This window comes from Bombus bifarius, unplaced genomic scaffold (genome assembly GCF_011952205.1).
Source record: "Bombus bifarius isolate JDL3187 unplaced genomic scaffold, Bbif_JDL3187 scf7180000008240, whole genome shotgun sequence".
Classification (NCBI taxonomy): Eukaryota; Metazoa; Arthropoda; class Insecta; order Hymenoptera; family Apidae; genus Bombus; species Bombus bifarius.
In genome coordinates this window covers 53,284-67,687 of record NW_022884534.1, presented here as the reverse complement: position 1 = coordinate 67,687, position 14,404 = coordinate 53,284, and the positions used below count along the sequence as shown (strand labels likewise).

At 39.0% G+C, this 14,404-nt stretch overlaps 1 protein-coding gene across 6 annotated transcripts in view; it reads left to right on the top strand.

The window, feature by feature from the left end:
- Nucleotides 1-11,870, top strand: part of LOC117211630 — a 47,373-nt gene extending 35,503 nt beyond the window's left edge. For 5 of the 6 annotated variants that reach the window (XM_033455733.1, XM_033455730.1, XM_033455732.1 and 2 more), the window contains 7 exons: nucleotides 2,889-3,091; nucleotides 4,208-4,488; nucleotides 5,279-5,689; nucleotides 6,575-6,775; nucleotides 7,631-7,842; nucleotides 8,606-8,730; nucleotides 9,659-11,870. In XM_033455733.1, coding sequence (XP_033311624.1) covers nucleotides 2,889-3,091; nucleotides 4,208-4,488; nucleotides 5,279-5,689; nucleotides 6,575-6,775; nucleotides 7,631-7,842; nucleotides 8,606-8,730; nucleotides 9,659-10,704 — 2,479 coding nt within the window. In that variant the 3' untranslated portion in view covers nucleotides 10,705-11,870. The remainder of the gene's footprint in view (nucleotides 1-2,888; nucleotides 3,092-4,207; nucleotides 4,489-5,278; nucleotides 5,690-6,574; nucleotides 6,776-7,630; nucleotides 7,843-8,605; nucleotides 8,731-9,658) is intronic. The other variant, XM_033455728.1, reaches the window with a different exon arrangement.
- The last annotated feature ends 2,534 nt before the right edge of the window (nucleotides 11,871-14,404 follow it).

Here is a 14,404-nt window from a genome sequence, read left to right as displayed (position 1 = left end):
ATCAACGAGTTGTCAACGATCTAACTAGAGATTTACACTGTCTTTAGCGAATCTGTTAGTACGAGCGATTATTGTCTGTATTAATTTATTTATCATTTTAAGTATACATGACGGTTTTCAACAGCGAGTTATCTCGTTATTGACAAACCAACTATCCTCTACACATTATTTACATGGAAAGATGGCGTTTCCAAGGGCCTGCAGCTTCTAAATTGCAATTTCTGCATTCTAAATTCGAGTTTTCTTTCATTTAAGGGGGTGTCCTGAATTAGAATGTTCTAAAACAGACGAACATTTTAAAAAAAAAATCGCAAAAAGACGCTGTTTTAGAACATTCTAATTCAGGACACCCCCTTAAGCACTGTTCCGCTAGCCATATACGTTATTTCTTTTAGTAGTTTCAAATGTGTTGCAATATTGTTTGCTTCTATTTAGAAATATATTTTTAAAGAGTGCAGGTGAAAATTAAAAAATAATTGTCCCCTTCTGGCTCAATAAATTCCTGTCTGCATAGATGAATAAAAGTCAACTTTTATGAGATTCGCATATTCAATGCTATAATAAAGTGAGACATGAAAAAGTCGTAAAACAAGTAGTTATCAAAAACTCTGCTATTCTCGGAAGAATGCGTAATAGCCAGAATCCATAAAACCAACAACAGCTCTATCGAAGCTTATAATCAATTGTAAAACAAACTGAAATATCTCTCTCTCTCTTAAAAAAAAAAAAAAAAAAAAGAAGAAGAAGAAACGAGGAAGAAACAAATACCTTAAACCTGCAAGAATACAACATGAAAAATGTGTGACGTATGGGTATTTTTTCCCAAAATATTTTTCATTCTCTTGACAGCGTGTCCATACAAAGCACGCGAATAAAACAGACTATAAACGCAACGGAAGAATAAATCGAAGATGAAACGTTCGAATGGGTAGAATTTGCTTTTTACTCGGCTACTCGAATCGTTCCAACGGAAGGAATTCGAAACAGGTTACGGGTGGGTGGGGGAGGGGTTGAGTGTACAAAAACGTTAATCGATGGAATTCCACGATTTTCGTCGATATTCTCGAGTCGTCCTCGCGCGTCACAATCTCTCTGTCTCTGTCTCTCTTTGCCTCCTCGGGAAGAAGTTAAAAGGAAGTTTCGTACAAAAGGACGAGAAAGAGCGTGCACCGGGAGAAATTCCAACGACGTCTCGCGTCCCCGGAAGAGTTATGGCTCGGGGGACACGAAGAAACACGGCATGCATTTGCGAGTAACCGTATAATAGAGCCACGTTGTAGCGATGCCAAATAATTTCGCCGGGGTCAGGCCGAAATTTTCGAAATACAGAAATTGTAGCTGAATCAAGAGGCGGAAGTGACGGGACCCCTGTGCGAACCGTTTCTGGATAATATAATGGAGGGACGAGAAGAGGCAAGTTGGCACCGTTGTTCTTCGTTTAAATGTAATGTAAAAGCCGCGCTAATGAGAGAACGAGAATTCCCAAGAGGCATTTTTCAGAGGAAAGGACTTTCACGAGGAAGAATTGGAGACACAGTTGTTCACAGCACTTGATTCGCCACACTGAATTTACAGAATGGAAATTATTTGGTATTCATTTCAAATAGATTCTTAAGTATAACGAGAAACAAATAATAGTGAAACGATAATTTGTACCCATTTGGCGATTGGAAACACGTTTAAGGGGATGTCCTGAATTAGAATATTCTAAAACAGCGTCTCTTTGTGATTTTGTTTAGAAGGAGAAGAAAGAGATGACGTTATTGGATTTTGAGCTATAGTTTTATATATATTTAACGAACACAAAAAAATTCTTTTTAAAGTAAGAAAAAAATTATAACAGATTTCTAAGCCTATTTCATGGGCTGCAGTTTTCAATCGGCGTGAAAGATCCACCTCGTAATTTTTGACTGAAAAACCAAAAAAGGATTAAATTATTATATATTTTTCTTTTCGATGAAGTAAAAAAGTTCGTCAAACAGTTTATTTAAATAATTGTTATAGCACCTTAAAGTTTATTTTTTTTTTTTAAAAACACATTTTTCCTTTAAACCCGTCAAAATTTTTAATTTCACACTATTTTCTGCCTTTTTTTTTTAGTTCATCGAGTTTAAGTTGAATAGAAATCATTCACGAATACATATGCAACGATATCTGTCTTGAAGAATGTCGAGGAATTTTGGTGGAAACGAGTTCTTGTTTTATCGTTTCGTCGAACATAGCAAAGTTTCAGTTTGTTGGTTTCCGGTATCCTCTCGGTAACATGCAAATTCTGCATGTTTATACATCTGTGGGCTATTTATAAGTGCAGAAGCGTATTTACGAGGACCAAGCGAACTGCCATTTATCGTATCTAACGATTCTATTTATTTGTCAGTGTACGTGGACATATGAATCTGCATAAACAATTACACCAGAGTGTCCGTTTCAATGTTTCATTTTTCTTTTCAAAACGTAATTGCCCCATCATAAATTAAAGTATAAACTGCTCCGTTAATTAGACCGATAAATATCTGTCGGAGATATTGAGTTGGCAACTAAGTGATTGCGGATTTTGTCATTAGATGGTAATGACAAAACCCGCAATCATTTAGTTGCCAACCCAATAGATTGCAAATAAAGTTCTCTGCTACGTTAGCGTACGATTTAACACGCTTTCTGCATCGGCGACGTAAAACACGTAAAATGCGTAAAATAGATGGCAGATGCAGTGCAAACCCCATTAACGCGAATTACTATACCAAACACCTAACACGATCCGAAACTGCGAAACTTTCGCAACCACCCATACACGTTTTATTTTCACGCTCATCGTCATCCCCATAGGTACGACGACATTTTCGCAGTGGCGCGTATTATTTAGCGGTTTCTCTCGGATCTATTTGCAGCTCCGAAATAGGGTACGCTGGTTCGCCGCCAAGGGAGCTTCTCACCAGGGGCAGAAGCATAGATTCCGTGGACAGGCTTTTTCAACCGAGCGACTGGGTCGACGTGAACCTCGAAGTGCCGAGTACACCGAGGGCGAGCTCCGCTCTCACGAATTTAACCGTCGACACGAGCCTCTATCCGGCCACCACCCCCACGTCCAGCTGTAAGCTCGCAATTTATCGTTAGCTCGTATTGCAAGCCGTATCCTTAACGAGAACACGCTGGTTCCGACATGTCGGCTGATAAGGATAGAAACAGCGTGTATCATGAACCCTTGTGCAACACCTTCGTTGCATCGGTATACGTATTTGTAAATAACTATAGCAGACAACATCCCTGCCCTTACAGCCAAACCCTAACTCTCCGCCATTCGAGCTTTCTAAGCTCCAAGTGAGAGGAAAAAATAGGCTGGAAACTATGAGTTTGGCCGGCAGGTTGGAAACTTTCGATCTGGCCCTTGTTACGTGTTTATCCCCTGGCTGCTGCTTTTGCCAAGAAATTTCCACTGCAGCATTTCCCTCGCGCTATCTTCCTTTTAATAGTTTCTGCATAGAGCCAAGTTAATTATAGCACGTTCATGTGTTTTTGAAATTTTAGCGTTTACCTTTTTGTCGACGTATTGTAACTTGTTTATATATATATATATTGTTATTACTATTATATTATTATAATTTATTATTATATTGTTATAACTGGATTTTCATTATAAGCGACGAATGATGTAACTGATCAGAATTTCTCATTAGGATTTTGTTTAGATTTGTTTTCTCATTAGGAGATATAGTGGAAGTTTGCCAATTAGTGGAGCAAGGGATGAGTTTAATTTTAGTGGAAACGAATTTTATTTTATCGAATCTTACACGAGAAAAGAAAAGAAAAGAAACGAAGGGGAAAGATCAGAGGATGATGGAACTTTTTAAACAAAGTAAAGTCTTCTTCCATGTCGTGACAGTTACACAAAAATTCGTCAGAAATTCTGCGTTCTACTTATCCTGGTTCAGAAATCTTAATGTGCCATTCAAAACTAAAATTTAAAAATTTTGACAAGTCGACAAACGTTTGATACATCAACGTGGATATCGATAAATCGCATTAAATTTTCCTTCAATCTCCTTAGGTTACCTTACAAATTAATTAAGAATCATTTTCGTAGCCACCCAAGACCTCAAGCTCTGTTTGCTTGCTGTTTATTTCTACGTTGATGATATCGAATAAATTTCTTTCAGTGCAAACAAACACGCAAAATGTCTAAAAATTCGTCATAAATCCCAAAATTCAGGTTCGAACCTGAAGGATGTCACGCCGATTCCACCGCCCAGGCGCCGGAAGCGGAACAAGGGCAGGCCCCTGCCGCCGAAACCGGACGAGATCGCAGAGAATTCGTGCAATGGTCCAAAACGAGGAGAAACCGGCGATGAACCGTTGTACTCATCGGTCAGGTCACCGAAAAGCAGCGGAGACGAGCAGGAGAAGGAAGAGGAGGTGAAAACGGATAAACATCGGTCTTACGACGACGCAGGACGCGATGGCAGAAGAACGAAAGAGATTTACGAACACAAGGCGAGTCGCCCGAACAATCTCCATTGGAAATTCCCTCGTGACTCGATATTCACGAGAATATTTACCGTCGCGTAAAACGGGCCGTGCGATTCACCAAACAAAAGGGAATCTGTGAAACAAATATCGACGCGACATTAGGAAATATTTACAAATCGGGTCGAATCGAACCAACCGTTCGTTACGGGCACAAGGGGTGGATAAGGGTGAGGATTGTAGTTTTGTTGAAATAAAGTCGACGAAGGATTCTTTCGTTATTGCAGAATCAGCGTTCCTTTCCTGCTATTCTTATTCATCACCGCTGCTGCCTTTTTTCAAATTTGATTTTCTTCTAGTTTCCACGTATCGCCTTTAAACGTTCCGTTTCTATTGGGTTTGGCAATTAAGTGATTGCGGATTTTGTCATCAGGTGGTATTAACAAAATCCGCAATCACTTAGTTTCCAACTCAATATTTTCGATTCGTGATTTTTACTTTAGTCGTGTTGCGCGTTTCTTGTGTTTGAAATTCTGGCAAAAGAAAAGGATAAAATGGATGTGACAAATATTCAAAATAGTACGTAGTAATTGCCAAGTATGTCATTCGTTACAATATTTAATGGAAAAAAATAAATCTCTATTTAGGTTCTTTAATTCTGCTCGTACAAAAGCCGCGTAAAAGTTCTTAGTATATCGATAACTTGGTTGAAAAAATAGTCTGAAAGAAAGCAACACCTTACCTTACCTTTCGCCAGCATTATCTATGCTCTTCCTTCGTCGATGCTAATGAGTGAACCGATTTTCCGGGTCTGCAGGTTAACGGGACCGGAAGGATAATATCGAGCGACGTGGTTTCCGGGAAGAGGAGTTTCGAGAGCAGCCAGCATCAGCGTAAGGAGAGCGACGAGTACGAGAAATTCGCAAGGAATCGGACAAGCAAGGACTCGTCGACTCCTAACCGTGTGGAGAAGAGAAGCAAAAGGGAGATCGAGAAGCGAACGAACGATTCCTCGAGGGATCAGGAGAAATCGAGCGGTAACGCGAGGGCCAAGAACTTCAGCACCGTCAGTCTGCCAAATTACGACGAGTTGGACGTGGCTAGGCATCGGCCGAAGGAAAACGACGACCACGAACAACAGCAGGACAAAACGAGCAAGTGTAGGAGACCCGTCAGAAGCAGCACCGGGTCGCTTCCGGCTGAATCTTTCCTCTCGCCGTTTTCAGATGTACGTATACTCAACTTTCCCTACGAATTTTCGGCCATCGGTTGTCTTCCACAGGCTCGCGCCTAAAGAAAATTTGAACGTCGTTTCGATTCGTTCGGCGCTTCTCTTTGAGAAATCTCGATCGATCAGGTGTTTCGAATGTTAATTCGAATCTCTTGGTTGTTTCGGTTTGGGGGATGCCGAAAGATTGAATGCTTGCGGGGGCTTTAATTTTAATCGTTTGGCTTTGCACAAAGGATTTTCAGCGTTTGAATATTCGAGCGGAATAAATGATGGAAATCTCGTCAATTTACAAGGCAAACTAAGCGAAGTTAGAAAGATCAGGTTACTAGATAACGTGAATCGTTAGAATCAGGTCAGTCAGGTAAATTGGAGATCAGATTTGGTAGGGCAGTAGTTCAGATACCTGGGTTGATTATGTAGATTAAGTAGATCAAATAACCCAGCAGAGTTAGGCAAGTGAGATTTGGTAGATTGGCTGAGAAGCAGCAGGTAGTTGAAGTACGTTGAGTCGATTATGTGCATCAGATAGTCGACGCGTTAAATCGACTAGAGCACGCACATAAGGTTCAAGTCTGTTACCGATATATCGTCAAAGAAAAATGACGTCTCAAGAGACGACAAGCGTTAAAGAAAAACGAGACATCGTCTTATTCTTCTTAATAACGCAACTTCTAAATACTTCAACGTTGAAATGTATTGCTTATGGCAACGAATTCCGTGATATTCCAAGACGTAGAATACACATTCGTTCTTCTTCTGCGCGGTTCACTGTGTTAACCACATCGCATGCTTTATGCGGTAGTGGGTACCCGCAACGAAAGGGTTAAACCCAGGCTGACAACGATTCGGCTGGATAACGCTTGAATTTATTCTAATCCACAGAAAACGAGCGTACGATTGGAGGACTACATTCCGAGGTCCGATAGCCTAACGCCGTACGAGGTGTTGGAGAAGTTGGACTGTGGTACAAACGGGCTGGTTACAGACGAATTTGTGAGATACGATCCAAATAAACCGGAAGACTGGCAGCTAGGTGACGTGGGTAACTGCGAACTGAATCGTCATCGACGTCTTTCCATCGAGGTACGATCCAATCGATCATCGATGTATACGCATATTTACGTATAAACATTGTATGAATGTTGTAGAATTTAAAGGGGTATCCTGAATTAGAATGTTCTAAAACAGCGTCTTTTTGTGATTTTTTTTTACAAGGGAAAGAAAGAAACGAAGTTATTGAATTTTGAGGTATGGTTTTTTATATATTGAACGAATACAAAAGTTAGTTCATCGAGAAGAAAAGTATATAATAATTTAATCCTTTTTTGGTTTTTTGTTTCGGTCAAGAATTACGAGGTGGATCTTTCCCGCCGATTGAAAACTGCAGCCCACGAAATAGACTTAGAAATCTGTTATAATTCTTTTTTTGCTTCAAAAAAAATTTGCTTGTGTTCGTTAAATATATATAAAACCATACCTCAAAATTCAATAACTTCATCTCTTTCTTTTCCTTCTAAACAAAATCACAAAGAGACGCTGTTTTAGAATATTCTAATTCAGGACACCCCCTTAATTTAATTTATCGTAATGGGCCGTACTTCCACATATAAACATCCAAAATATTTGTTTTTCACCTTTCACTACAAACAATCGAACAATACAATCGCATGGTACTTTGGTAATAATTTTGAAATGAAACAGCGTGCAGAATTCTTGAAACGTGTAATTTCTTCATCATCTTGTCGAGCCGCATAATCGTATACATAAAAAGTAACTTTAGATCGAGATAACTTAAAGACTTTTCCTCAAAAAGTATCTTATATGTTAAACAAAAAGAGAGAAATCTACGTTTCTTGTTGCAAACGTTGCATTAGAATTGTCGACCGGAAGTTAGGGTCCTTGTAAAATAGATACAAGATATAAGAGAAGGATTTCCAGGACATTACGGGACTGAACGACGAGGAGAAGAAACGAGTTCGCGAGGATGACGAGGACGTCGTTGATTTCTCGGCCGGTCGAGAAGACGAAAGAAGATCCCCTTTGGCGAATGTTCCAAGATCTCCGATCTTCTTGGAGAAGCCGGAGGCATTTGGAAAAACAGCGTCCCCAGCGCTCGCCCAGCCGGAGTACATCGAAGTGGATCAAAATAGGTCGGTAGAGATTATCTATGGTCGGTGTTGCGGGGATTAAGTGGGTTTAATCGAGGTGCCCAGATGCCAACCGTTGTAAGTCCATATTCCGTGGTCTTAACATTTTAACCATTGTATAATCTTCGCTCGCCACTTTCCAAACTCACATTATATCTATTCCAGTCGTTTGTTTATATGTTAGTACTTGGAGTATAACTTGCTAGATTTGCAAATATATAGACGTAGTTATAGGAGACGTTGTTAAAGCTATACAGGCGATGATTACAGCGTTGTTACGATATTTGTAGTGTATCACTGTAGAGTGTGACTATTATCAAGGTAATTAAAATCTGCTTTGACTGGTTCAAATGCTTTTATTGGTTGAATTTGTTCAAGTTTGAACAAGAATGGACTTAAAATGGAATTTATATCTTTTCACGTTTCGAGGACAAACTTGATATTTTACATCCGAGGCAATATTTTTGTTTATTAGATTTAAGCATTTAAAATTCTCGTCTACTTGTTAAGGTTTTTATGGTATTAACACAGGATTGTACGTTAAGTGATAAACAAATAGTTTTAAATTCTGTTGCACGAAGTGAAAAATTCACAGAAATGAAATTTTAAAATGAAACTTTAACGCGGGTTATCAACAATCAGGTTTGTCTATGGAAGATTGAAACGAGGCATTTTTTTTTATTAGAAAAAGATATCACATTTTCAATAATACAAATCGTGATACATTTGCGAGAATAATGTTTGTTTGCACTTTTTTTTTGCATAGATCTCACTTGAGGTACTTCGATCAACCGAAGCTTACGGATAGCTGCAGAGTTTCGTGTGTCCGGGAGTCGTCAGAGTCTAAAGAGCCGTTTTTCCTAGACGAGGCGAAACATCGTTCTGCTTTGGGTAAATAGAAGCGAGAAACAAAACTGTTTCGACCTTTCGTTACTTTCTGCTTTGAGAAATAACCCTGGTAATAATACGACTCACGGTTCAGCACGATATATCAAGCTGTCAATGTTCCTTCCCTTCGTAAATCCTAAAACCTCGTCGAACCTATCAAGTGGAATGCGTGAAATTAAGCTGTTGCGCAACCGTGACGTTCCAGGTCACGATTTCCAAGATTTCGAAGCCATTGTCATTAAGAACCGTATGAAAAATCAATTTTTTTTATAGAAATATCTCTTAGAAACATTTATAGTCGTCTAAGGTTTTACCTTTTAAAGTCCAAATCTTTCATTTCCATGAAAATTCTAATTAAAAATATCCTAATATCACATTCGAATTCTAAAATCTAGTTATTTACCTAAATCTAGAAATTAAAATTCCATATTTCAAAGACTTCTTGAGCCTAGAAATACTCAAACTTCAAATGTCAGTCACTTCAAACCGAATTGCAAATCTAGCTTCCGCAATCTAAAAGTTTTCAAAACCCAATCTTTCAAGAGCCCAATGATAGCTCAGAATGAAAATCACGTCTCTAAACCTCCAAACCTAATAAAGCATCTAAATTTCAAAACCTAAATGGGATAAAGTTACCTCTAAAGACCCCAATTACCGTGAACGAATCCAGAATTCCATCCGATATCCATCAAATTCTCAAAGAAGAAACACGAACAAATTATCTGAAATCAAAAGACGAAAGTCCAAAGTTTAAACTTCCTGTATTACCTCTACTACTTCGAGAACCTCAAGAAACCCAACAATCAGCACAATTCCAAAACCAGGAATCACACTCGTCCATACCCAGCATTCCTCTTGACCAGCATGATTGAGCAGAAAGGACCCAACTATCTTCGAACGTGACTAACGCGTTAAACGCGCTCCCTCTTAGCAGATACGCTCACTGGGTCCATGGAAGGGAAGCCAGAGACCGATCGATCGGGTCAATCGAGGATGACGTTCGCCAGGAGCTTGTCAAACGAGAGCGAACCGAACGAGAACACCTACGAAGCAAAAGATTTACACAGCCACGCGACCAACCTGATCAGGACCATCTCAGAGGAGTCTTTGCCACGCGAGATGCTGGAGGAAGAGCAGCTGGATGATTTCTTCGATGCCAAGCTGGCTAAAAACGTCCATAATAATCTGAGGAAAAGTCTAGACGACTGGAAGACCAACACACCACCTCCTAGTCCTGAGCCTAAGATCAAATCTGACATTTTAGACGCTGATCACTCGACTTTGTTAAAAGTTCTGAAGGAAGAAATTGCAGAAGAAAGCAACCTAAGTTCAATGACACCAAGCCTGACAGAACTGGAAGCTGCTTTGTCAGACATGTTAGAGAAAGAAGATTCTCAGGAAGCGTCTAAAGAAGAAAATAGATCAAACTTTACCGACGAACAAGTTGTAAAGAAACTAGAGCTTGACGTTCAGAGGGGTTCTGATACTTTTAACGGAAAAATGGATAGTTTGTCGAATGAAAATGGAGGAAGAACGAGTGATTTAAATGTAGTTGACCAAGAGATAAGGAATTCCAATGCCCTTGAAATTCCAGCACCCGCGAAGCAGATTGTAGAAGGGAAAAAGCTAGTCTCAGGAAGGAAGGTTTCATTTTGTTCTTGGGAAGAGTCTGTGGCGAATATGGAGACTCGGCACGAGCAAGAATCTGTTGATTATTCACTGGATCTAGAGAAAAGGAACGTTCCTTGTTTAGACGATGATCGAGGTACAGGCGACAGAGGAGGCATTTTTCTGGATGTTCCGCCAGAGAAGCCGAGCAGATTGAATAGGAGCTTGGATGATCTTCTGGAGAACAGGAACGTTGTTCCTACACCTCCTAGAAGGAGGAACAGGAGTGTTGGTGTGGTCAAGAAGGAGTTTGAAGTGGCGCAGAATGGCACCGTCTCGGAGCACCTCTCGGATGACAGACTCATTTAATCGTTCTAAGTGATGATCTTCTAAGGACATTTCCAGAGGGTGTTGTCACTGTTGGTGGAACTAATGTAGCATGGTTGTAAATTGAAGCATTTAGTGGCGGCATTGATTGATATACAGTGGCTCACTATAGTATTCGAATACTTGTGGAAATCTTCAATGAATTGTTGTACAGTGTTCAGAATGTTTTGTATTACACATACAATATGCACATAAAAGATTTCTAGAATAAGCGTTCAAACACTTTCACGAGCCATTGTAGATGGAACTAGGTTGGGTCTTACAGAACCATTTTGAATGTTATGGGGGTTTACGTGTGTTCGTAACGAGTATGAGTGAGAAATTACAATCATGACACGCGCAGCAACTGAACATCAATAAATATATTATTTGTGTATATTTTGTTGTATGTACATATTGCTATGGACACAGAATGCGTTTCACAGAAAAGTTGCTATCTGTCGATATTGATTTAATTCGGTAGACAGTCTTTGGCGATATTTTACAGCGAACAGTCTACCAAATGATCGTAGCAAAACGTTAATTATATTAATTTCTTTCTTATCTTTGTTTTTAATTCTCTGTAAATAGACGTGTCTTCCTCAGATTCGAAGGAAACAACTCTCTTAATATATTAACTGTGTACGTGTTCGTGTACAGAATGAACATCCTAAAACGGATAGTACAACTAATCCATAAATAAGACAAGAAGAAACGACGAGTGTTTTCTGTTTGAGACATTCATTTTTGAGAAAATCGAGTTTAAATTTACCAAGCACCTGTACCTTTGGATAAATTCCGCCCGAATAAAGGCGGCACAAACATATAGAAGATTATTCCGCGGACAAACATAAATCAAAACTGTATAACAAATCGATGGAACGTGCAATGATTTCAAATTGGTAAATTTCGACTCTTGACCGATTTTACGACCTGGCTTTATCAGTTCCACCAACAATATACGCAAGAACGGTTGTTCAAATCAAACATTTTCGAAATATGGTTGCAGCTACTGCAAAAAGAGACGAAATGGTGAAGATGGACTTGTCGATTAAGCAAATTGTAATATTCGCGACATGTTCGACGATGTTGACGATTATAAATAGTTTTACGAATTGTTGTTACTGTAACGTGGATCGTAATAAAGATTATGCCGCTCGTTCGATTTATTTCGCGAGTTAATTCGACGGGACTTCCAAAGCGCGACAGAAGATTCTTCCTCCACCGATTTCCTTCCATAGGAAACTTTTTAACGAACTTGCCGCTTTCGAAGAAACGACGTCGTCCTTCGAAAATCGCGAAACTTCGTTCGAAAAGTTTTCGATCAAAGGGATCGCAGATGTTCGCGCCTTATTCTTGTCCGCGACACTCGTCAGATTGTTTGATTTCGATGAACAAGCTGTCGTATCGCTTGGAATTAGATCGTAAAGTTATAGAATTGTTCTAAACACGTTGCTTTGATATGCAAACATTGCAATGTCTTACTTCGTACTAATTATCGTTTTAGCGTGATTTAATGATTTTTGAATATTTTTATATAATTTGAGATATACAAATTCAGATGCTTTCTTTGTCACTTCTGACGATGCTGAGAAAATACTTCGCGGTTTTATCATTTACTTCACTTTGAAATTGATTACACTTGTTTCTAACATAATTTCGAACAATTAGCGTAGGATCACCGTGGTAATTTTAAGCTTTAGAAAAATCATATCGCAAGTGTACTGATTTCATGGTTTCGATGAAACATTGATGGATAGAGCGTGAAATTGACATACAAAGATAAAGGTTTATTTTTTTAATATAGAAACAGAACCAAATTAAATGAAATTAAATTAACGTTAGAAAATAATTTATAAATTTCGAGTTAGAAAGTAATTTCGATAAAAATCTTTCAAGAGAGGAATTCAGAATTTCGTTGCAATCAGTATATGGAGAGGGATAACACATTTCGTAGTATAGCGGAAAGTTTACACAAAAACATACCAAGCTTGGCGGCAAATTCCATCAGTCGCAAAACTCCATCAACACCGTCGCGCACCCCAAAACGAGTTTTCACGACCAGTCCATCAAAAATTTGCGCCAAACAACAAACGAATTCGAGCTAACATAGATCCCACATTCCGAAACTTCTCGGAACCCAATTGCCACCGTTCAAAAAAAAAAAAAAAAAAAAAAAGAAGAAAAGAAAAAAGAGAATCTGTTCCAATTTCTCTCAAACATCAACCTAAAGGACATACAGAAAAGAAAAAAGGAAGGGAAGAAACGTTTCAAAGTTTCTTTTCAAATTACATTAATCGCGTTACTTTATATTTTTCGATGCATAATCGTCCGATTGAAATACATACGCAGACCACAAACTCAAAATACTCTGCAATTTTAACTGATTTACAAACACTCTTCTTTTCCGTCGCCGCTTTGTTTTCGCTTAGAAAGAGAAACTACAGCGATTTGCGAAAATAAAGAGAAAGGAGAAGAATTGGCTGGAATTTTCCTCAGAAATGATCCTACTCCGAAAAATTACAAATTTCACGTAATTCAGAATTTTCTTAGCCTTCGACGTATGATCGCGAGTCACTGAAACAGAAAGCAAACTGAAAGTAATCGATAATTTCTAAACGAATTGCAGATAACTCATCCTCCCAATCCTCGAATATCCTACGGTTATCTGCTGGATCCTCGGAAGTTTGATTTAACGTCGTCACGAAAGGATGGCTGAAAATAATTTCGTCGTCGGGAAGAAAAGAAAGGAGAAAGGAAAAACGTAAGGGAATTCAGCCTGTGGCGTCGATCGAACGATCGGCTGCCGGTTCTGCGGCGTTATCGTCATCAGATACCCGTCGCGAATATATACGAGCCACGAAGGACGAGCACACGGGCTCCGTCGATTCTTCGGGGTCAGCGTTTGGAATTCAGGAAGCAGCTTGTTCCGAAGAAAAAGCGGCACGTGATTGGACCGGCCGGAAGGAGCAAGTTTCTCGCCGGCTCGACGAAAAGGACTGGCTATGCCAGCCCTTCCAGCCCTTCGACCTGATTAATCTCGTTTTCGGGACGAGGCGAGTTAAGTGGTTGTGACACGGGGAAAAGACGACTTTGCTAATTATTCCTGGTGGATAACAGTTCAAGGTTGGTCCAAGGGAATTCTGGATGTTTTGAAGGGGAAAAGGAAAAGTTAAACCGAGCTTCAAGTTTTAGAGATTTGGAACGATGCGAATACGGTTAGCTGTTGGCTATTGTTATTGTTGATATCTCAAGTCCACGTGAATTGATGAGCTTCAGTTTAATTGTTCGAAGATCGTTTAGGATTTTGTCAAGTACAATTGTTAATGAGTCTCTTTGATACATTTTTCGGTTTGTTTATTAACACATTTCCTACTATCTTCGCCAATCTTCTAGTTTACAACTTCTTAATCAGAGTATCTTGTCTTGAAAGATTCTTTTGTTTTATATGGAAATAATGGATGCACGACTTTGTTTCTTTTATATTATTTTACTGGATTATGTGTAATCCATTTTGTAGTAATAGAACAAAATGTTCTATTCAAATTGTTTTCCTGTAGTAATTTTGTAGTAATAGGACAAAATGTTCTATTCAAATTGTCTTCCTGTAGTAATTCTATAGTAATAGAACAAAATGTTCTATTCAAATTGTTTTTCCTGTAGTAATTTTGTAGTAATAGGACAAAATGTTGTATTCAAATTG